The sequence below is a fragment of the Equus przewalskii genome, unplaced genomic scaffold (genome assembly GCF_037783145.1).
Source record: "Equus przewalskii isolate Varuska unplaced genomic scaffold, EquPr2 ChrUn-13, whole genome shotgun sequence".
Lineage (NCBI taxonomy): Eukaryota > Metazoa > Chordata > Mammalia > Perissodactyla > Equidae > Equus > Equus przewalskii.
Window position 1 is genome coordinate 9,677,895 of NW_027228750.1, and position 23,532 is coordinate 9,701,426.

At 44.7% G+C, this 23,532-nt stretch overlaps 1 protein-coding gene across 5 annotated transcripts in view; it reads left to right on the forward strand.

The window, feature by feature from the left end:
* Positions 1 to 21,559, forward strand: part of SORT1 (sortilin 1) — a 63,914-nt gene extending 42,355 nt beyond the window's left edge. For all 5 annotated transcript variants that reach the window (XM_070607794.1, XM_070607795.1, XM_008523458.2 and 2 more), the window contains exons 9-20: positions 782 to 926; positions 1,784 to 1,939; positions 3,552 to 3,658; positions 6,326 to 6,428; positions 7,046 to 7,214; positions 7,773 to 7,963; positions 9,855 to 10,044; positions 13,517 to 13,633; positions 14,183 to 14,291; positions 16,180 to 16,286; positions 16,572 to 16,695; positions 16,912 to 21,559. In XM_070607794.1, coding sequence (XP_070463895.1) covers positions 782 to 926; positions 1,784 to 1,939; positions 3,552 to 3,658; positions 6,326 to 6,428; positions 7,046 to 7,214; positions 7,773 to 7,963; positions 9,855 to 10,044; positions 13,517 to 13,633; positions 14,183 to 14,291; positions 16,180 to 16,286; positions 16,572 to 16,695; positions 16,912 to 16,926 — 1,533 coding nt within the window. In that variant the 3' untranslated portion in view covers positions 16,927 to 21,559. The remainder of the gene's footprint in view (positions 1 to 781; positions 927 to 1,783; positions 1,940 to 3,551; positions 3,659 to 6,325; positions 6,429 to 7,045; positions 7,215 to 7,772; positions 7,964 to 9,854; positions 10,045 to 13,516; positions 13,634 to 14,182; positions 14,292 to 16,179; positions 16,287 to 16,571; positions 16,696 to 16,911) is intronic.
* Positions 21,560 to 23,532: the final 1,973 nt, after the last annotated feature.

Below are 23,532 nucleotides of genomic sequence, written 5' to 3' on the forward strand. Positions count from 1 at the left end.
CTGAACTTTAAAGAGTATTTAATGTAAGGAGGCTCTGAGACTAATTCTTATGCCCTGGCTAAATGTGTCTAGTAGCTGTTTTAAACTATTTATCAGAGAGTAGGTGTTAATTGCCTGCTTAAAAGACTCCTTTTAACAGCTAAATACTCCCTGATCGCCATCCTTATATTAATTTCTGACTCTCCTTGGCCTCTTCCCAGCCTCTGCAGGTTCCCTTCCTTATGGCTGTTCTGAGAGACTTCCTTAAAGAGGAGGCGGGTCCCATCCTGACTTCCCCTGTAATCTCTCAAGCCAGATATCATCTCCATTTTCTAGACCCTTAATTATCTGATTCTTTGGATTATCCCAGGACTATCTCAAAGGGACCAAACTTTTATGCAGCAGTCATCATTTTAAGAATTATCTGAGCAAGCATATGCAAATGGTTATAAAGCCAAACTAATGATGGTCCCATCAAACCCTTAGCTCTCTTGAAGGAAATTGAAATGCCAGAGGTTGGGAGGATGATATCTTATAGGGCCATACCAGAATGAAGAAACCAAAGAGGAAGTCAAGATAGCCTTCCTTAAAATAGAAGGGATTGTTCCATTGCCTGGAACTTTGCTAGAGGTTAGAAATTGCTTTGGTAATTGGTATTGGGACTTTTCATTTAGCACAGTTGTACCCAGTGAGGAAAGGGATAATGATACTTATAATTATTAATAATAATGTTCCTATTCATGTCCCTGCACATGGCATCTTGACAGAAAATTAAAAAGGTAAATATTGGCATTTGTTCCAGGATACAACAAGAAGGATTCATGTGTCAACAGATCAAGGGGACACATGGAGCATGGCCCAGCTCCCCTCTGTGGGGCAGGAACAATTCTATTCTATTCTAGCAGCCAATGATGACATGGTGTTCATGCATGTAGATGAGCCTGGAGGTAAGAGCTTTTTAGTGGCCCACCCTTGAGATTTAAGCATAGAGATTTAAGCATGGAGATGCAAGCTTCAAGCCCTACTTTGAGTAGCTTTGCTTCTTAAATGTCAATTTTTCCTCTTATCCTAGGAATTTATTAGTGTCCCACTGCGTACTCTGTCTTAGCAATAATATGGAGCCTCTGTTTAAAAGGCACTTGTTTTGACATTCTAATATGGTTTATGTGTATGTTCAAGTGTTCTAGAGCAATGCTGCTCAAAAAATGGTCTGAAGACTGGTACTGATTTGCAAGCTATTTGTTACCAAATGAATACAGAAAGCAAGAGCAGATGTTTAGAAACTCTTGTAGACATTTGGCAAAGTAATTTTATCTGTATTAAATCTAATTGAAAAGTTGAAGATTATATTTTGTCTTTTGTATTTTATTTTTCTAGTGATTAATTTTTATTATATTTTACAAAAGCATTGGTTTGTGACATAATGGAAATATAAACATTGATTTTTCACCACAGATAGTTTGAGAAGCATTGTTCTGGAGTATAAAGGTTTAGAGATGCGTATGATATGAATCTAAATACAGTGTCTCTGCCACCAAAATGTGTCAGGGAAGAGCTTTTCTGTAGCTTCAGATTAATTCATTTAACAAACTCAGCATCTGCCATATTCCAAACACTAAGCTGGGTATTAGAATTAAAGATGGACACGAAGAGCTTGAGTATCAAACCTCAGGTCTGCGTCTACATCACGAAGAGAGACAGTTGGCTAATGTGTGCCATCAGTCAGTCATGTGCATGGTTAGACTGTTGTTTTCTCTCTGTTCCCCCCCAAAACTTAGTGTTTTTGTTTGTTTGCCTATTTCAGATACCGGATTTGGCACAATCTTTACCTCAGACGATCGAGGCATTGTATATTCCAAGTCCTTGGACCGACATCTCTACACCACCACGGGTGGTGAGACGGACTTTACCAATGTGACCTCCCTCCGCGGGGTCTATATAACAAGTGTGCTCTCTGAAGGTGAGTCTTGGCACAGCTGTTCTTCAGCTGAACATACTGGGAGTTGAGGCCTTTGGGGAGACTGATGGTCCTGCCCACTCAGTAATGCTGCTTGCCTGGCCAACAGGCCAACCCATGTGAATTCTGGCTCTCTATTTTAAATAAGTTACGGCAAATAAAACTAAGAAAGAACAAAGCAACAGCAGGTAGAAAGAAAGATTTTTTGGGTGCTGTGTTGTTTAGTTTATAGAAGAAGTCTTCTCTATTGGGAGGTTCAGGCCTACAGGAAGGAGCTGGGTTTGAACCCCTTCCTCTTTCCTCCTTGTGGAGAGGGTTCCTCTTGTGTTCCTCTCAGTGGTTCTGCAGAGCTCACCTTTGCTAAGGCCCAGTTACACAGATAAACGCGTCACTCTGAAGTACAAAGACTCTTAAGGTTTTGTTTATGTATTTATTTTTTGGTAGGAGCTGGGGAACGTGTGTTTTTATTTTGTAGAGACCTTGCAGTCTACGAGGTCCTAAGTGCTCTTGGCCCCCTCTTTCCTCCCTAACCTCGCCTCCAACGCTTCTCTCCTCCGCTCTCGTCACTCAGCCCTCTGCCAGCCCATAAACGCGCCAGGTGCACACACTCATGGTTTGGAGATTTGCACTGACTGTTCTCTCTGTTTCCCCAGATATCTGCCAGGCTGACACCTTCCTCCTTTCCATCTTTGCTCGTATGTTGCTTTCTGAATAAGTCCTGCCCTGACTGCCATATTTTAAATTTCAGTCTGCCCTCCCCAGCTCACACACACACACTCAGTTTCCCTGTAACCATGCAAGTTTTTTCCACAGCACTTATTTTCTAACCTACTGTATAATTTACCTATTTACAATGTCTGGCGTTTGTCTGTCTCACCCTGGTAGAATGTGTACTTCACAAAGTTTTTTTCTGTTTTGTTCACTCATATATTTCCAGAAGCTTACAACAGTTTTCACATAGTGGGCATGCAGTAAATATTTATTAAATAAACGAATTTTCCATCATTTGCTTTCTAGATTTTCCTTGGAAAATTCAAAGTGTGTTATTTCTGAATTTAAACCTGCGACAGTTTGTATCGTTGAAAACAGAGAATGGGGAAGAGACATGAGAAAAAAAAGAAAATATATAAGAGGGATAGGATCTGGAGTAGTGGAAGGACAAAAATTAGGAGTTATTAATTGACTAATGCAGAGACATTCAAATCTTGAGATTCCCTGAAACAAGCCCGGTACCATGGCCTTGTCTCAGTGAGGATTAGGAGGCCTTCCCAGGGTAGACTTTGCTTCCAAGGCCAGGAAGCAGGGGAAGAGAATGGACGTCAGCCTGTCTGTGTTGGCAAGGAGATAAAAGGTGTGTTTTTCCAAAAGTGTCAGATGATTTCTGGAATCAGTTGGGTCCTGTTCAGGTGGGAGGTCTTCCTCCAATATCATATTTGGAGTGCTGCTCAGTTACTCACCCCACGAAGCCGTTTTGTTGGATGTTAGAAGCTTGTGGGACTCCAGGGTTCTAATGGTGTTAAGTAGGCTCAGTTAGGAGAGGGTTATGCAATGATAAACTGAATTTAATAGGGTGCTTCCAATGTATCAGGCTGAATATCACTCTTGTCCCATTCAGATAATTCTGTCCAGACTATGATCACTTTTGACCAAGGAGGAAGGTGGAAGCGCCTGAGGAAGCCTGAAAACAGTGAATGTGATGCTACAGCCAAAAACAAGAAGGAGGTTGGTTTTACGCCAGTTGTCATATGTATTTGGAGCGAAGCAGCCATTCTGTTCTCTTGTCAGTGCCAGGCCTTTGAATAAAGAACTTTTGTACTTGATTAGGGTCCACAGCTAAAGGTGGAAAGTTTGGAAACGAGAGTAATGAAATTAACTTAGAATGTAGGAAATAGAAACTGCTAAAAAAGACCAAAATACTGTGAATTATTTGTCTTTTAAAGAAAAACAAAACTGAAGGCTAACAATGTGTGTTTTATCAAACTGCTGAATGAAAGCAGAATGGATAGAGGGGCCGGTGGTGAGTTGGGAGTCAGCCTGGCAGCTTTGAGACTTTAGGAATTCTGCAAAAAGCCATCGTCCAGCTGTTCTTGAGCCATGCAGAGCTGTGCTGGCTAGAATCAAGAGGAGGGGAACTCGGCCTTCTCTTCCCCCCTGCCTGTGCTCCACACGGCCGGTGGGTGTGGGTGGTGACCCGGCGGTGCCCATGCAAGCGTGAGCCAACCCCTCTGAAGAGAGACTGAGAGCTGGAAACACAGGTGCTGCTCCAGGAGACCCCAGCTTCCAGGAGTGACAGGTGTTGACAGGCAAGAAAAAAAGAAAAGCAAAACAAGCTTTGTGTCTGACACTTATAGAATTTGAGAGGGGCTTAGGGAAACACTGGGAGTTTTCTTCAAAAACTGATAGTGCTGGTAGTTCCCTTGCTCTCCTCAGGATCTGCACTCTGCTGTTCTAGGCTGGGCTTTTTGTTCTAAGAACCTCAGACAGTGTGAGATCAAGTGCACCTACGCCACCCCCAATGTGCTGTCTCCCTCCTCTCGGCTCATAAGTGCTGTTGAGTCTCTCTCCCTCCTGCCCCCTCCCCCAGCCCTCTGCCCTGGCCTTGCCCTGTCCCTGCCCTCCTCACCTCAAGCCTGGGCAGGTACGGTGGCCTCCTTACTGACTTTGTGCTCACTTTCGCACTCCCCTGTCTGTCCCTCCTCAACACTCTTCCTGCTCCCCCTTTGCCTGTGACTGGCCTGTGCCTCTGACCTGGTGAATGAAGGGCCTCTCCTCCCCTTTCGGGCTCTCTTCTGCCTTTACATTGTTGTTCCCCATTCTATCATGGACACACTGCTTGTCATAACCCTCGCTGCTCCCTGAGTGCTCTGCCCCTGTGGCCTGCACGTGGTCTTCCTGGGGTGTTCCTGGGGAAGTGGAGCCTGTCTCCCCACGCCTCATTCATTAGGATCAGTGGAAATCCTAGCCATCCTCAGTGCCGTCTTCAGTTAGAGCTAATCTTTCCTCTTTGTTTCACTAATAGTTTGCTTGAACCTCTTTCTTTATTGTAGTAAAATATACATGACATAAAATTAACATTTCAACCTCTTTTAAAGAACTAACTTTCAGTCTGATTTATACCTTAACTAGTTTCTGGGAAATATTTCTTAAAGACAAGACTGAATCTTATTTTGAATCACCACCACCTCTTTTATAGTATCTGAAATATGTCAGGCATTCATCAAGTTTATTTGTGTGGGATCATTCTTTAAATATTGATCAGAGGCTTTGATGTAGTACAGGAATAAAATAAACTGACAGATTACATATGAGAAAGTAATTGCATAATTTGCTTCCAAATATACTAATGCATTTTAGAATCAAGACTATCCCACTGAGCCTATAACTCAACAACAAAAAAACAAATAACCCAAATTAAAAATGGGCAAAGGACTTGAAGACATCTCTCTAAAGAAAATATACAGATGGCCGATAAGCATATAAAAAGATGCTTGACATCACTAATTAGAGAAATGCAGATCAAAACCACAGCAAGAGATCACCTGACACCCGTTAGGAGGGCTACTATAAAAAAAGAAAACCCGAAATAAGAAGTGTTGGTGAGGCTGTGGAGAAATTGGAACCCTTTTGCACTGTTGGTGGGAATGAAAAATGGTGTAGCCTCTGTGGAAAACAGATGGTGGTTCCTCAAAAAAAATTAAACATAGAACTACCGTGTGATCCAGCAATTCCACTTCTGTGTATATAGGCAAAAGAATTGAAAGCGAGGTCTCAAAGAGATAGTTGCACACCACGTTCATAGCAGGAGCATTCACAGTAGCCAAAAGGTGGAAGCAAGCTAAGTGTCCATCGACAGATGAATGCATAGGCAAAGCATGGTATATACATACAATGGAATAATATTCAGCCTTAAAAAGGGAGGAAATTCTGATGCATGCTACAACGTGGAGGAACCTTAAGGACATCATGTGAAGTGAAGTAAGCAAGACACAAAAGGACAAATACTGTGTGGTTCCACTTATATGAGTTACCCAGAGTAGTCTAACTCAGAGACAGAAAGTAGAGTGGTGGTTGCCAGAGTCTAGGGGGAGGGTGGAATGGGGAGCTATTGTTTAATGGGTATAGAGTTTCCGTTTTGCATGATGAAAAAGTTCTGGAGATGGACGGTGGTGATGGTTACACAACAGTGTGAATGTAATTAACACTACAGAACTGTACACTTAAAAATGATTAAGTTGGTAAATTTTGTGGTGTGTTTATTTTCCATAATTTAAAAAAAAGGGTTATCCCACTAAGGTCTGGGTTAAGTTCAAAGCTTTATTAGAAGGCTCTGTGAGATGAGTGAAATATTACACCTTTGGTTTTAATCTAAGCTTTGGTTTCTTTTCACAGTGCAGCCTTCATATTCACGCTTCCTACAGCATCTCCCAGAAACTAAATGTTCCAATGGCCCCCCTCTCAGAGCCTAATGCCATCGGCATAGTCATCGCCCACGGTAAGCACCCTCCACTCCCCTCCACAGGAAGAAGTAGCTTAGCACATGAAAACTCACTTATATCCTTGAACCTATAAGAAAACCACCGTATGTGGCTTTTACCATCCTGTGTAGAATTTCTTGCATGATAATGGTACTGTGAGTTTTTCATAGACTCCCATCAGAGAGAGCAACATGTCTTCTCCCTTTCCCAAATTTTCAGTGGCGTTTTTTTTCCTTTTTCAAGAAGCATGATGGGGGTCTGTGCCCGCGGCCGAGTGGTTAAGTTCATGCGCTCTGCTTCGGCGGCCCAGGGTTTTGCCGGTTCAGATCCTGGGCACGGACATGGCTGCTCATCAGGCCATGCTGACGCGGCATCCCACATAGCACAACCAGAAGAACCCACAACTAAAAATACACAGCTGTGTACCGGGGGGCTTTGGGGAAGAAGAAGAAGGAAAAAAGAAGAAGAAGAAGATTGGCAACAGATGTTAGCTCAGGTGCCAATCTTTTAAAAAAATAAAAGCATGATGGGAAATAATCAGAACAAGTTCATTCAAAACTATTCTCCTGGCAGTAAATCCTCTCCGTTTCATTTGTGCTGATTTGTACTGACGAGGTGGTGGATTGTGTTGCAGGGAGCGTGGGGGATGCCATCTCAGTGATGATCCCAGATGTGTACATCTCAGATGATGGGGGTTACTCCTGGGCGAGGATGCTGGAAGGACCCCACTATTACACCATCCTGGATTCCGGAGGCATCATCGTGGCCATTGAGCACAGCAGCCATCCTATCAATGTGATTAAGTATGCATGAGCTCAGCTCCACCCAGTGTCTGCAGAGAGGGCAGCTGGGGGTTGTTCTTCGGTTTGTTGGGGGAAGTTACTGAACCTGATTCATGTTTGTGCATTCTGCAGAACTTTGGGGAAGGTTCTTGAAGGGATTGCAGTTAGAGAAATTCAGATAAATGGCTTTGCTTTTTCCTCTGACTCCCTCTACCTAACACTTTTTGTCACTTTTTAAAAATATTCTTTCTTTCCACAAGAATGTTATGGAAGCATGTAAGCACCCTGGATGGGAAATGACATACAAGTTCTTATAAAATAATTTCTGTTCTTTTATTTAGATGGTAGGTCACTAGCCTATCTTTCCTTTGAAAGAATTTTTATAAAGGGATTTTCTTCCTTACTCTCTGAATGAATCCCCTTTCCCTACCCTGTTAACATTAAAAATTAATGTTAGTAAGCCATCACCTAAATATATGAGGGTCTTTCTCTGGTTTGGGATCAAACAGCCAGAGTGGTTTCCTGATATTCCTGTAAATGTTGATCCTCTGTCATGATCTTTGTCTAATTTGGTTTCAGGTTTTCCACAGATGAAGGTCAGTGCTGGCAAACCTACATGTTCACCAGGGAGCCCATCTACTTTACTGGCCTAGCTTCAGAGCCTGGCGCCAGGTCCATGAACATCAGCATTTGGGGTTTCACGGAATCTTTCCTGACTCGCCAGTGGGTCTCCTACACCATTGATTTTAAAGATATCCTTGAAAGGAGCTGTGAGTGTCTCCTTTGACCTTTTCTACCAGAAACTTGTAAGCCTATTTTCCTAAATAACCAATTCAGTTTAATTTCGTTTCACTGGAGTAAGAAAATACATTTGAAGGATTGAAGGATGTTCCATGTGGGTAATCAGGCAATGGGATGCTTTCAGAAAAACAGCTTCCCTCTTTGGACTATCTCTGTCCAAGAGAAAGAAAATGAGGGCCACATATGTAATTTAAATTCTTCTATCAGCTACATTATGAAAGAGGTGAACTTAATTTTAATAATTATCTCCATATATACAAAAATTATCATTACAGCATGTAAGCAATATTAAAAAATCATTAATGAAATTTTTTTTTTTTTTCTTCTAAGTCTTCAGAATCCAGCGTCTATTTTACGCTTACCCGTATGGTAAATCTCAGTTCAGACCGTCACAGGTGGCGAAGGCTGTCACGTAGGACAGTATAGCTTTGCACTGTTAGAGCTAAGTTACATCCTATGAGACTTTTTCTGATTGTGAGGATAATGCATGCCTGTGGTAGTCTAAAATTATTTCATAACATTTCAGGGTTTTTCACCCTTGATTACAGCAGAACTGTAAAGAGGAAAGTGTGTTGCAAAGAGCATCTGATTGTGTCACTTACAAAATGTTGAAGTGAGGAAGTTTTCATGACAAGAGTTTTGGCTTGAATGTCAGTCACAGGTGAGGCTCTGGGCAGGCGTGAAGCCCACACTGGCCGTTTCAGCCTTCTGTGGCTTCAGACTAGAAGCCGTGTTAAAGACCCAGAAAATGGCTTCAGAAAAGGAGTTAAAATGTTGGTTGCAAGGTGTTCCTAAAGAATCACAAGCAAACCCAGGCCCGAGTACCGAAGATGTTGACATTGTACTGAAAATATTGAGAAGAAAAGAAAAAACTGGAGAAAAAGTGACCACCCTGTGACCTGTAGTTACTTGTTGGCATAATATGACAAAAAAACCTAAGGTTTTAAGATGCTTTGGCTGAGCTTCAATCGTGACTTCTGTTACACTCTATGATGGACCATTTCCTTAGAATGTTAATTCAGTGACTCCTGGAAGAAGCCAAAGCACTCGGTTTGGACCTTACTTTTTTACAAGATGTTTAAATATGATTTGATACTGGAGAGTCATTATTATCTCAATTCATTGAATAGGCTGTAAAGGATCCAGCTTATGAGTTTTCCCCTCGGCAGGCAGCTCTGCAGTTATCCCTAACGTCTAACGTCATTAAAAAGGTTTAAGCACCTGCTGTTTAACAAGCTCTGTGCTGCTCTCCATATCCTGAAGGATGAAACCCTAATCCACAGTCTTTAGGCCATGAGTCATTTTTCCAGGAGCAGGTGATAGAATATACTAAGCCAGGTTGACTGTCATCACCAGTCTTCATTTGAGAGCCAGTCGACTAGAGTGAAAAGTCTAGAAAGAGAATGTTTTCCCTTCTATTTGAAGCAAACTAACTCATAGTGAAATTGAACCCATGTGTTTGACTGATTGGTATCTTGTCCTAAAGGAAAACATCTGATTTCTTACCTCGGCCAGCTCCTGCTGAGGACACAGGTGTACAAGACACGTAGATGGCAGCCTCTCAGATTGGAAGGAACCCTAGAGGTCCTCTGTCCAGTTTCCCACTTTGAAACAAATAAGGATTTTCCTAGTACTCAGATGAGTGGTGAGATGCAAAGAATCCTCCTTTGGCATGAGGGAATGCCAGTTACCGGTGGGCTCCAACTAGGGTAACTTGTGTTCGCAATTCTAAAATGAGGCAAAAGGTTGAGTCAGACATCCCCGCTTTCCCTCTCCTTGTTCTTCCTATAGCCTGGCAGCTGCCGCATGTGCGTGGGTTCTGTGCTGTGCAGTTTCCTGAACAGCCTGTCTTTCCTTTAGGTGAAGAGAAGGACTATACCATATGGCTGGCTCACTCCACAGACCCTGGAGATTATGGAAATGGCTGCATTCTAGGCTATAAAGAACAGTATCTCCGGCTGCGCAAGTCATCCGTCTGTCAGAACGGTCGGGACTACGTAGTGACCAAGCAGCCCTCCGTCTGTGCCTGCTCCCTGGAGGACTTCCTCTGGTATCAGCATCCCTCACATCCCCATCAGCCCCTCCCCTGCTGGACGAGGGGAAAGACAGTTGTCTTATAGGACTAAAAATATTTAAATCCTTTTCTTCTCCAAGAGTGGAGAACTGCTGCTTCTTATTAACAAAATTGAAGCACAGAGAAAGGGAAGCCAAGTTGTTAATAATTGAGCAGGTAATATTATCGTATCAGACAGTCAGTTTTTGGGCAGAACCAGCAACAGCCCCCAGAAATCCTGACTTGGCGATTGTGGGAAGGAGAGGGGCATATAAGGAGGAAGACGATTGAAAAATAGAGAAAGATGATAGGACAAAAACATCAAGAAAAGGGGTGCAGGAGCTAAGAGGAAATTGGACTTTAGTGAAGAGCCTGACGGCCTGAGTTCAGCAGGTGGTGCACTAGGTTTTGAGTCGTCTGCAAAACTGAAGGCAGAGAGGGTATGGTTCTGTCCTGAGATAGGGAGTGACGTTAGTGTGTTTATGGTCCATCTGTCCCATCAAGGTTTAGAGGCCATCAACGTGGACTCCCTAGAATCCAGGCTTAAGGGTTAGTTGCTGGCTGGCGTGGGATTAGTTGATTATACAAGTGCACAGAGTCCCTTGGTAGCCTAAGCGAGGTAACTGAGGGCAAATAAGAGGAACTGATTCACACCACAGGTAGGATCTTCTGGAACTCGTCACCTACAAAAGGTACTGACAGGAGGAAAAAATGGATCCTAAAGAATTTGGAAAAGAAGGCAGGCAGTCATGTCCTCCCTCGCCATATTCTCTCAAACTGCAGGTGGCAGAGAAGACTACAATGAGTGAACCCCAAGTCTGGCCCAGTGTGGTTCCTCCTGTGTGGCTCATGTCTGTGTGTGGAATGGCCAGGGTTCTCCCTGCTGATTCCACAGGGAAAATTTCCCTCAGATCATTTGGGTGCTACTGGAGGGCTCGGGCTGGTTGATACTGTGAAACTCCACAGGGCTCTCTCCCATCCTTCGCTGCACACAGGCGAGGCTCTTCATTCCCTGAGCTGCTCCTGTTTTCCAGACATGCTGTGCTGCTTCAGAGCTCCATGCCATTGCACGTGCTGCTTCCTCTGCCTAGAACGGCTTTCCACATTCCCTCTTTGACCCCACACCTGGTGACTTCCTACTTGGCCTTTAATACTGAGCTCAGATGTCACCTCTTTAAAGCCTTCCCCGGTTTTCCGTCATCTAGGCTCCCACAGTACCCCTATTATAGCATTTCCAGTGTTTTAATTGTTGCCTGTGGGTTTGGTTCCCCCGTTAAACTCTAGACTCCTTGAGGTCATATTCTATTTCGTAATCGTGTAGTAGTAATGACAGCACCTGATGTTTACTCAGCACTTACTCTGTACTAGGCACTGTCCTAAGCAATTTACACTTAACCACAGCAGCCCTGTGAGATAGGTACTGTTGCCATTTCCATTCACAAAGGGAGAAATGAAAGTACAGAGAGGTTGTGACTAATGTGCTCGTGGTCACTCAGCCAGGAAGAGGTAGAGCTGGATGTGGACCTCGTGGTTCAGCTCCAGAGCCTGCACATGGTACCACATGTGCTTGAGAAATGTGTACTTTGTGAGCGGGGAGGGTGCTTCCCCTGAGATTTTGGACTGAATACCTAAAATTTTACCAGAAGTTTCCCCCTGCTATTGGAGGGGTAGTGTCTTCATCTTTTGCTCTTCCTACCCTCTCCCCTAAATATTTGTCAGAAACATATTAAAGTACAAGCAGGATCTATATATTCCCCAAATATTCCTTGAAGACTTGCTGTGCACAGGGCAGTGCAAAGTGGTAGTGGAAGTCTTTATAGATTCTCCTGGTAAGATGCACACAGTTATGTTGTGAAACGAGGTGGTAAGTGGCTGAGGGTTTAGAGAAAGGAGAGACTGTTCCATTGAGCGCTGCAAGGAGGTGGGTCCAGGAAGGCTTTGTTGAGGAGGTGGCACTCAAGCTGAGCCCTGAGAGCTGTAGGACTTGACTGTGCACATCTGGGAAGAAGCAGGTCGTTAAAGCCGGCGGACGGGTGTGAGCATAGACAGCCAACGGCGTGATGGGGAAGGGCGGGCTGGAAGATAGGCCATGAGGGGGAGTCACAGTAGTCACAATAAAGAAGTAAGTGGGGTCCAGGTGGGGGTGCTCAGGCTAAATTTTCAACCTAGATGATGGGAAGGAAATTCACGTCACAGACAAACATAAGGAAATGATAGGAGAGGCTGGCATGAAAGAGAACTGATGGGTTTTGAATGTTATATTTATCTGAGGTTCTGTCAGCAAATTTACGTGGTGATGTTCAGCGGATATTTGGAAATGTAGGATTAAAGTTCAAGAGAGGTGAGACCTGGAAGTTTTAGTTGCAACCACACATAGTTAAGCTTACAAAAGGAGAGCAGATACAAAGTGAGACTGAATTGTAGGACCTTGGAAAACATCTGCATTTATGGGTTAGGAAGAAAGAAGAGCAAGCAGTGACCAGAGAAACAGACGAGTGCAGCCTTGCAGGGCCAAGGTGGGTAGGAGCACGATGGTGTGTCAAAGGTCAAGGTGAATGAGAACAGGGAGGACTCCCCTGGGCTGGGTAACTAGTGAGCCCTCAGGAGCCTCAGACATTCATTTTCAGGGTTGCGTAGGGAGGTGAAGCCAAAATGCACAAAATAAAAAGTAAATGTGTAAAATAGAACAAGTAAAAAACACACTTTTAAGAAATTTGGCCAGTAAGGGAGAGGAGGATGGAGGAGACGGTTAGGTGCAGGCTAAGGAGAAGCCACCAGGTAACTGGGACTGATGGCCCCTCCCATGCTGTCAATGGAGCAAGGTCGCAGGGCGGTAGTCAGAATGGGGCCAAGGATGCTCATGTCAGGGGTCAGCCTTGGAGAGGTGGCAGCATGTTATTTCTTTGGGGAAAACAGAGAAAGGAGAGCAGATGGCTGGCACTGTGGAGAGATGGGATAGAATGGAGGCAGGGACCATCTAAGAAGCTGAGAGGGTCAGAAATGGGGGAGGCAGGAAAGGTTTTACATACACCCCGTGGTACACCTCCATGGGGTACAACATAAGAATGAGTTATTTGGAGGTTAATGGAAGAATTGCTGGGTGTCCCTGAGTTTAGATCTGTTGCCGATGCCACTATTTCTCTGTGTCTTAGTTGCAAGAGTCCTCACTCCATGGCAGGCTGCAGCCATTCCTCTCCCTGAGCCTGAGCTGTCTGTGCAGGGCTCCCAGCCTTGGGGCCCCTAGCTACTAAGGCCACCAGGCTTAATCCATATGCTGTTTTCCCCTAGTTAATCCCTTTCCATGTCTGTTTTACTAAATGGACCTTCTTTCTAGATAGCACAGGCCTTCCTGAGCTGCTCTCTGGCAACCCAAGACTGGACTAGTAACCACCCACTGCCCCACATGCTTGCTAGTTGCTTACTGTCTTTCAACAACTTTGAAAGGTACTTTATTGGCTGACTCTTGCAGTGATTTTGGCTACTTCCGTCCAGAAAATGACTCCAACTGTGTGGAACAGCCAGAACTGAAGGGCCACGACCTGGAGTTTTGTCTGTATGGAAGAAAAGAGCACCTGACAACCAACGGGTGAGATGGTTTTTCTCCCTTACCCTGACAAAGGAGTTGCCACTGTTCAGAGTGAAAAGCTGCTTGTCTCCACACAGAGATCTGAGCAATATTTCAGAATGCTCTAAAAAAACACTGTCCGATAGAACTTTCTGTGATGATGGAAATGTTCTGTGATCTGTGTCTGATACAGTAGCTGCTAGCCTTGCAGGGCTATTGACACTAGTGCAACTGAGGAACTGAATTAATTTTAATTATTTTAAGTTGAAATAGCCACTATCCCATTTTTGTACCACATTTAACGTTTTTCCCAGGTCACAGGTCTTGCTCGCAGTCTCTTAAGGTGGAAAGCGGGCATGTCTTGCAGCAAGGCCAGAGATGCTTTGTCTGTTCAAGGCCAAAACTACGTAAAATATCGCCAAAACATCCCTGTGGATCTTCCCAAGGCCTGAAAGATAATATAAGGACAAGAAGCTTTTCTGCAGCTTTTCAAATCTTATTTTCAGGAAATAGACAGGAATCCGAGAGTACATCCTTGTGTTCTGTTAACAAATTTTCTCTGCCTTTCAGGTACCGGAAAATTCCAGGAGATAAATGCCAAGGTGGAGTGAATCCAGTTCGAGAAGTAAAAGACTTGAAAAAGAAATGCACAAGCAACTTTTTGAGTCCAGAAAAGCAGGTATGGGGGCTGGCCCCATGGCCGAGTGGTTAAGTTCAAGCCTTCTGCTGCAGGCAGCCCAGTGTTTCGTCGGTTCGAATCCTGGGCGCAGACATGGCACTGCTCATCGAGCCATGCTGAGGCGGCATCCCACATGCCACAACTAGAAGGATCCACAACTAAGAATATACAACTATGTACCGGGGGGCTTTGGGGAGAAAAAGGAAAAAATAAAATCTTTAAAAAAAAAAAAAGAAAGAAAAGCAGGTATGTTAAAGTAGATCTGGTTTAGTTACAAGTGGGGTTTCATGTTCTGCCAGGAATAGTCAAAGTTACAGCATCAGGAGTTTTATTGCTGAATACAAAGTGGCCACACTACTTCTGTCGACTTCCCTTTGCACAGGAAACTGTTAGGATGGTCACGTAACCCAGTGATAAGCTCATCTACTGAAAACTTTTTTCTTGGGGAAAAAACGGTATTCCATAAAGTCCTTCCAAGTGTTAGAAGCATAGAGTTGAGGAAATTTCTGAGGCTTGGAGTCATTTAAGAAAAAGACTCAAGAAGTTTGGCTATAAAGGGCTGGAGTTTTGCACGTGTGGAAGAGAGGAGCACTGGGCCATAGGTAGGGTGCGTCTCTGTGCCGTCATGCCAAGTGTATTCAGAATGAAAGACTGAGCTGTGGGGATAATGGGCTGGTTTTTATTTGGAAGTGAGTTATGGGGCTGATTACAGGTGTGGAACTGAACTCTGGCTGGGATTTGGTGAGGAGGAAACCTCTCGACAAAGAAGCCCTGGACTGGCAGTGGGACTGGGGGCAGTAAACAGTGGGCCCCCGCTTCCTAATCTGTAGACTGAGAGGTGGACAGTCTGCAGTTCTCTCCTCTCCAACCTTCTAAGGGGTGAGGGCCTGACAGGGGATGGGATTAAGAAGGCAGTGGGAGGGGCCAGCCTTATGGCCAAGTGGTTAAGTTCACGTGCTCTGCTTCAGCAGCCCAGGGTTTCGCTGGTTCGGATCCTGGGCGTGGACATGGCACCGCTGATCAGGCCATGTTGAGGCAGTGTCCCGCAGAGCACAACCAGAAGGACCCACAACTAAAATATACAACTATGTACCATGGGGGCTTTGGGGAGAAAAAGGGAAAAATAAAAATCTTAAAAAAAAAAAAGGCAGTGGGAGAAGAATGTGTGGGTGTGTGTACTTGTCGAGGGACAGGTTCCTCCTTCTTTGCACCCTACCCTGTGCTCCTGGTGGCTGTCCTCGGAGTGTTTGTGTGTGTAACTGCACAGGACTCCCACTCACGGGGACACAACTTGTCCCAGAACCCAGCTCCGCCATCCCTTGGATACACTGAAAATACACACTCCCCATCTCCCACCCTGAGGTAGGTAGGTCACGCTCAGAGGGTGATATGAAAAAGCTTATTTATAAAAACATGCCAAAAATTAAGTTAAAAGAATAAATCTTGGTGTCATATGATGGCCTGCCTGATACAGCATTGGCACAGCTTCTTCCCAGGTAATGGCCCTGTTCTTGATTCGTTCAGCCCACTATTAGCATAGTCTCCCTTTCCTGCTCCAGAGCTTATAACAGTGGTAGTGGGGACAGTCACAATGACCGTTTGATCTGGGGAGTTGCCAAGACTTCCAGTGTACCTTTGACATCGAAGCCCCTGAGATTGCAGCATTCTGATGGCTTCAGGGCAGTTAAAGTTCTGGTTAGCCTCTGCCAGCTGTGGTATTCTCCTGGTCACATCGAGATGGTTTATCTTGAGGGGTTAGAAAAGTATCATCAAGTCCCTGGCAACTGCACAGCATTCACAGAGAAATGAGGGGAATGAGCAACCTCTTTGAATTCAGTCTTGGAATATGCATGCCCACAATTTTTTGTTTTTGTTTTAATTTATCAAGAATTCCAAGTCAAATTCTGTTCCAATTATCCTGGCCACTGTGGGATTGATGCTGGTCACAGTCGTAGCAGGAGTGCTCATTGTGAAGAAATACGTCTGTGGGGGAAGGTAAGGACATGGAGGCCAGTCAAAGGTACTGAATTTAACCCAGAAAGTCAGCTGAGGGCATGTGGTTGAGTCTGCCCTTGGCAAAAACTAGCTCGTTGAAGCGATGTTCCTGAAACATCAGGCCCAGATCTTCTCAGGTCTTATGTTTTCCATATGCCAGCTGTGGGCTGTGCTTCCTATATGCGTGACTCACTCTGTGAGCATATAAAACTCGGAAAATCCTCAGTCCTGTAAGAAATGCACCCCTGCTCACACTCGAGGGCTAACGGAGGTGTCCATCCCCAGGTTCCTGGTGCATCGATACTCAGTGCTACAGCAGCACGCAGAGGCCAACGGTGTGGATGGAGTGGATGCTTTGGATACAGCCCCCCACACTAATAAAAGTGGTTATCATGATGACTCAGATGAGGTGAGACTGTCTCTTCTTGAGGGGTGGCCCAGAAGTACAAAAAAAGAGTGATTCTTTTCCTATTCACGATCAAGATACGATTCAGGCAAAGGAGGGTATAAACGGGAAGCAGCAATTTAATGACTGTAAGACGTGGCCAGCCCAGAAACTAGGTAACTGCTTTCAAAATAGGAACTTTTTAGTCTCTAAATAACACGGGCTCTGTCTTCTTTTCAGGACCTCCTGGAGTAGCTCCTCTGCGGAGCTGGGACTGAGCATGGATGACGGAACCGCAGTACCTCCTACACTCCCTGTGGCTCCAACTTGGGGAAATAAATTTCCCATTGCGAGGGACCCATCTCTGTTTCTGCTGCTTCCATCAAAGCCAAAAGGACCTATACTAAAGAAGCACAGGGGGGCAGGGAGCCCTAAACACTCTAACAGTTGGCTCTGAGAAGAGGGGAAAAATTTAAATTCTTTAACTTTTTATTTCGAGTGCAGTTCTTTTGCAAAGTATGGGCTCTTTTGGTTTTGTTTTTTAAGGGAAATGAAATGGAAATTGAAGGGAACATTTCACTAACCCCACTCTTGCATGTTTTGCATGGCGCCTGCCCCAGGGCACCTGCTGACTCCAGCATCAACTCTCACAACATACTTGGTGCTGTCCCTGGCCTCTGCTGGTGACACGGAGCAGCTGCAGAGATGAATACAGAGGCTGCGATGACTGGCACAGCCTGGGCAGCCTTCCTTCTGGGGACAGCCCTGCTCCAAGGACATTGCACACCAGCTCCTCACAGATCCTCACTTTTTGTTTTTTTTCCTAGGGACTATAGACCACAGTGATTTTTGTTGTCCCCTGTTTAATTAGGCAATACCCTTGTTAATTGCCCTTTGGCAACTAACTTCATCATGTGCTTCCAAGACACTAAATCAGGAAAACTTAAAGAGCAATATTTTTAACTTGGGGCAGGAAGAAGGGAGCAGCAGAGAATTGACTAGATTTACCACCTATTAAAGGAGAAATTCTTGCCTCTTGCAAGATCTTTCAAGCCATGCTTTGTGTGTGTGCCAGTGGACTTGCTTGAGGACCGGGTTCAGGCCTGCCCTGGATGTCTGCCCAGGCTGAGTGACCTCTTCTCTCTAGCTGGTGGTGGTGGGCACGATGCAGCCCCTGAGGACTGAACATCCCAGGCTTCCATGTCTCCTCCTACTTGTTGGGTTGGCTTGTTGGTGAATCATTAGAAGGGCTGCTCGTTTGCATCCTCTTAGGTTACTGTTGTATGTGGAGCCAGGACTAGACATGTTTTCAAATTTATAGGCTTTTCTAAAAAAAAAAAAAATCAGGATTTTATTACCAGGCTCTCCCTTTTACCACTTTTTCCCAGTTTTACTAAGTAATTTGTTGGCATGAAACTTTTGGCTGAACCATCTGAAGACACACTTCCAGTATAGATGATTTGTTTACATTTGATACATCAAGTTCATAGTTTAAATTTAAGGAAGTTTTCCATTTGACATTTTTTCGAATTAAATAAAGTATAGAATGTAGTGAGGTGGATTTTTGGGTGGCCATATAGTAATGGAAAGCTGCAGTGATTAGTTTTAACACAGCTTGAATATGCACTAGACGGGAATACTGTAGAGTACGTTTGAGTCTTAGCCCGCCTGCTGTGCTGGTCACAGTTCTCCCAACGATTGTGATTGGGACGTCCTTTGGTGACTGCCATTTTGCTGCTAGTTCATTTTATGGCTAGAAAGTCAGTGAAAAGTAAATGTGCCAAATTAACTTTTGTCAGAATGTGTGAGCAGATGGCTGCGTTCCCTCCTCCCCCAAGAGGATGAGCAGCAGAGGGGACGGCGGGGAGGAACGGGAGAATTTTAGAGACTTTGAAACTGCCGTAAAATTAGATGAGTCAGGAGCTTCCGTTAGAAAATAACGTTAGGGTGGTTTTTGTGAAGAGAATTAATGTTTGTTAGAGCCAGAGAACGCTAGTCTTTTAGGAAAAGCTCATTCATGATTTTTAAATTAAAAAACATTCTAAAGGTAAACCACCTCAGAAATGATAAAGTGTCAGCGTTTGTCCCAGACGCCCTCCCCTCCTGCCCATTGTTAGTTTGATGCCCAGAAAAGACCTGCTTACGCCCCACACCTGATTGTCCCAGCGTGTCCCCGCTGGAGTAGACGTGCCAATAGACGGTGATTCTCTGAATAGTTTTAAGATGTAAGAAAGCTAATATTTTTCTGTAACCATATAAGATTGGGGCTCTTTGCTTATAATGATACTGGGATTTCTGTAGGACTTGGCAGTTTCCACGGCGTTTTCACCTGCATTATGTCATTTGAACCTCCCAACACTCTTATAAGATTAAAAAAGAAAAGACGCAGAGATTTTAATCCCCTTTTTTTAGGAGATGGAACTGAGGTACAAAACTTGCGTAAAATGTCCCAGGTCCCTGTGTGTGACGAGCAGTGCTGGTTGGCTGCCTTCAGAATGCAAACGTCCCATGCGTGCGAGTGCTGAAAAGCTGGAACGGGGTTGTTTCTTGTAGATGATGTGCTGTCCTTTACAACAGGAATCAGTGGCATTTCTTTCAGAGCAGAATTTAGCACCGTTGTGCCACCTGGGTGAACAGAAAATTTTGTTCTCCTGTTTTTCATGGCTGAAAACAAAAGTAATGGTAATTTTGAATATGTGTTTAGAACCTGCCCCTCACCTGGTTGAGGGTCATTGTTCGAGAGTGCAGGGGTGGAGTCCCCGTGGACGAGTCACCCTTCCCCATTCCCCTTGTTGTCCCATCGCTGGCTGGCCGGCCAGCTCAGTTGTTTGGAGCACTGCTAACAAGCCTGGCTCATTCCCTTTGTTGGCTCGGTAGCTTTCTGTGTCAGCCTGCTCACTCGCAATTCTGTGCCCTCACCCAGAGAGTAAAACAGCCTAAATCCACGATAGCTTCTAAGGAAAAAGGGTTTCTAATTTGTCCTACCAATAATAGGTTAGGAGCATTATCTTTGAAAGTAACGCATAGCATATCATTGTGTAAACTCCCAACCTTGATAGGAATAGAAGAGATTAGTTCTGGAGGTTTCAGCAGTAGACCTCAGTGTTGTAACATAGGTTGGACACATCAGACCATCTACAGTGGTCTGAGCTCATACGTCCAGGTGGGGAACTCACCCTCCTTCTTGCTCCCCTGTGGACAGGTGTCTTAGACCTAAGAGGGCGTTTGGTTTTCAGTGAGACCAGAGAACAGAGATGCATACACCTCGGCTGGTGATTGAATGGGAATGCCGCTTAGAAGAACACAAGTGTTTGGAGGGTTGTGGCCATTCTAGTCTGGGATCGGGAGACTCCATTTATTAGCTATAACTGAAACTTAGAGTTTGCCATCTCCCTCCGAACAGGCTTCCTAGTGTATATCTCTCTCACTCGTAGATTTACCTCTGGGCCTCAACATGCCCAACCTGGCTTTCGTCCCTGACAGATTGGTAGTGCCTGGCCACCTCTGACACCTGTGCTGGCTCTATAAACTATAGCTGGTTCTCCCTCCGGTGGCCTTCGTCACGATACCAGGATACAGAGAGGAGTGCAGGGCTGTCTGTCCACACTCACCCCAGGTGGCAGGGCTGTCCTGGCTTCAGTCATTTCTCTATTTTCCAGGCAAACCATCCAGGTGGAGAGACTCTCTCTCCCGTTTTAGGAGAGCTCTAAAGACTCGTGTCCCTGTATGCAGAGCTCGTCCTGCTCGTTATCAGTACAGCCCCCTCGCCCCATGTGAAGCCTGGACACTGAGAACTGCTAAAATGGGAAGAGCTTCTGCTTTTCACCTTTGCCACTACCTTCTCTTGAGCAGGAAAATAAATATGGACTTGAGTGTCCTTTGAATAAAACCAAAGTTTGAGATTTGCCGCAAGATGGAGTGATAGGGAGGACAGACTTTCAGCCCTGGCACTCAGCAGGTGCCAGACTTTCTCTTCCATCTGCCATTGGTTTGCCCAGCTCGGGCAGCTTTCACAGCACCGTCCTGCTTAGCAGAGCCCAGGTCTTGCCCTAGGGAGGATCACTGAAATAGCAGGAACGTGTTGATTTCTTGGTTACATTGCGTTATAACAACAAGAATCAGAACATTAATTTGAAATTGTCTTCAACAACTTCCTACTGTATGCATTTTTCACACCAGTACATTCTCCATTCTTAAGCATCCTTGTTTATATAGAGTAACATAAACTAATCTGTACCTTTATATATATATATGTGTACATATATACATGTATAAACTGTATAGTGTACATGTTAATGATTTATTGATCTGTCCCAAATGTTTAATGCAGTTCTCTTCCTCCGCATGCCCTCAGTTGGTAATCGGGTGACTAGAATGTTCCCTAATGATTCTGCCCACCTCTTGTGTTTGGACGTCTAGGGAGGAGGGTTTGGTTGTACCCTCCTTATCCTCGTGCACAGAAATGCTCAGGGTCCCCATGTGCCTCTTGTTCAAACCTCTCTTGTCTCTTGTTCCCTTTCTGAGCATGTGGTCCCTCCCTGTTCTATACCTTCTCTGCCTCCCCTCCCCAAGCTGTGGGACAGCTGCCTTCCTACTAAAGTGTAAAGCAGTATTAAGATCATTACTGCATGTGCGCTAAGAAAACAAGTTTTATGTTCCTTTGGGACAGAAAATTGCATGTGAGGTGGGATAATCAAGATTCAGTGACCCATGTCAATTACACAACAAAGCCAGACCCCGAAATAGAATTCCACAAAATGGAAATAAAACTCAAATTTCTTTAGCATTGTGTAAATAAATCTGGATGTGTTTAACTTTGTACTGGTAATTTTCTGTATATTTGCAATATTTGAGTTAGAAATAAAACAGACTGGACTTTGTTACCTGACCTGCTGAAATGACTAAGCTACAGTTTGTTAATATGATAGCTTTCCCAGTTTTCTAGCTTCAAAAATAAAACTCTAGAAACCGGAGAATAAGCCAATTAAAGACCCAGGGCTGTGCCTTCATAGCATGAAAGGTATTAGATAATTTATGGGGAAAACAACTCACTTTTTTCTAGTTTCTTTGCCATAAAGATCTACCTCCCATGGGTATTTGTAAGGCCAGCTTTCTTGTTCTTACCCCTAGAAAGTCCAGCTGACCCACCCCACACACCCTCCCAGGTTTCAGTTGCTACACTCGTCCTTCTAGACACACAGCATACCATCACTTCTGAATTATATGTTCCATGTAGCACGTTTGACACACGACAACACTGAGTTTAACTTTGGTGTCTTTCCATCTGCCCCTCTTATATTTCTCTTGCTGCTCTTACAGTCTTTCTGATCCATTTCATTTAAGGGCCTTCAAAGAGTTACAGCCGTCCTCTCTTCCAAACTATTTCTTTTAGGAAAGGTTCCTGTCTGCCTCCCTTGAGCCTTTACCCGAGACTTGAAGGCTGGCTTCTCGGCCTGCCATCCTGGGGTGATATTTCCGTTGAATACTTGGCTCTGGCATCATGATCTGAAGATGAGAAGGCAAAGACTTGCTCTCGAGGAGCCCACTGTTGACCCATTAAATTAGACTTTCTAGTGGACAGACCTTAGGAGTCTGCATTTTTAATGTGATTCTTTCACACCTCAGTTGCACCCAAGGGCTAACACTGAAAGCTTGGCCAATCCTCTCCCCAAGGCATGGGTAAAGACGGGTGTAAAAAGGGATGTTTGGAGTCCCCTGGTTTGGGGACTGTCCATACTTAACAAGGGCCTTGACTGGGTCAGGCAAGAGAAATAGGTCAGAAAGGCCTTCGCCCTAGTCCTATGTGGCCAAGTGCAGCCTTTTACCAACCAGCCCCAGAGGTCAAGCTCCACGCTCACCCTCTTCAGTCGTCCCAGTTCCTGATAAACAAGTTCCTGGGCCTGAAGTGTGTCTACAGGTTTTCCTGGCCCTCAGCCCCTATGCAAGTTACAAAAAGGAGTTCCAGACTTCTGTCCCACACCCTGAGATCCTAACATGGGCTCTCAGGATCTTTTTGACTCTGCTCCCAAATTGAGGGCTAAAGGGGAAACATGAGTGAAGAACCTGTTCATTCAATCACATTCATTTTTTTTTTTAGTAAAAAAATAAAGGTTTGGGGGAGGAGGACATATGGGAATTCTGTGCTTTCCACTCAGGTTTGCTGTGAACATAAAACTGCTCTGAAAAATAAAGTCTATATAAAAATATATGCAGAAAGAATGCTGGCTTCTGGAGATAAGAAAGTGGGAGTGTGGTAGGAAACCAGATCATTTGGATGGAGTGTGCAGCACATGTAGAATGGCCCGGAAATCATATAGGAGCTTTAGTAGGTAACTAGCACCTGCAATGGGCTGGCCACTTTCCTGTGTGTGTATCATTTTATCCTCAGCACAATCATGGCGTTATCATCCCTTGTTTCCTAGACCAGGGGCCTGAGGTTCAGAGTAGGTGGTCTGCCCAGGGTCACCTAGCTAATAAGTTAGCAGTATAGCCAAAAGGCACACTCAAGTCCCGTGACGGTATGCCCCTGGCTCTCCTTCCTCCACCACTGCTCCTCTCACTTTATTTGTCCTTTATCTCAGAGGCAAGGGAGCTTTCAAAGGGGCAAATGCTGGCCTGACCTAAAAATAGCTTCCGTTTATCAAGCACTTAGTCAGCTACACTCTGCTAAGCACTTTACACAGATTACCTCTTTTAAGCCCCACAACAACCCTCTGGTTATTATCATCTCCATTTTACAGATGAGGAAACAGACCTAAGAGCGATTGTGATGTGTGGCAAGTCACACAGCTAGTCGGTGATGAAAGGTGAGCCCGGCTAGCTGGCTCCAGCGTACAGACTCCACTTCCCCCTTCCACGGCA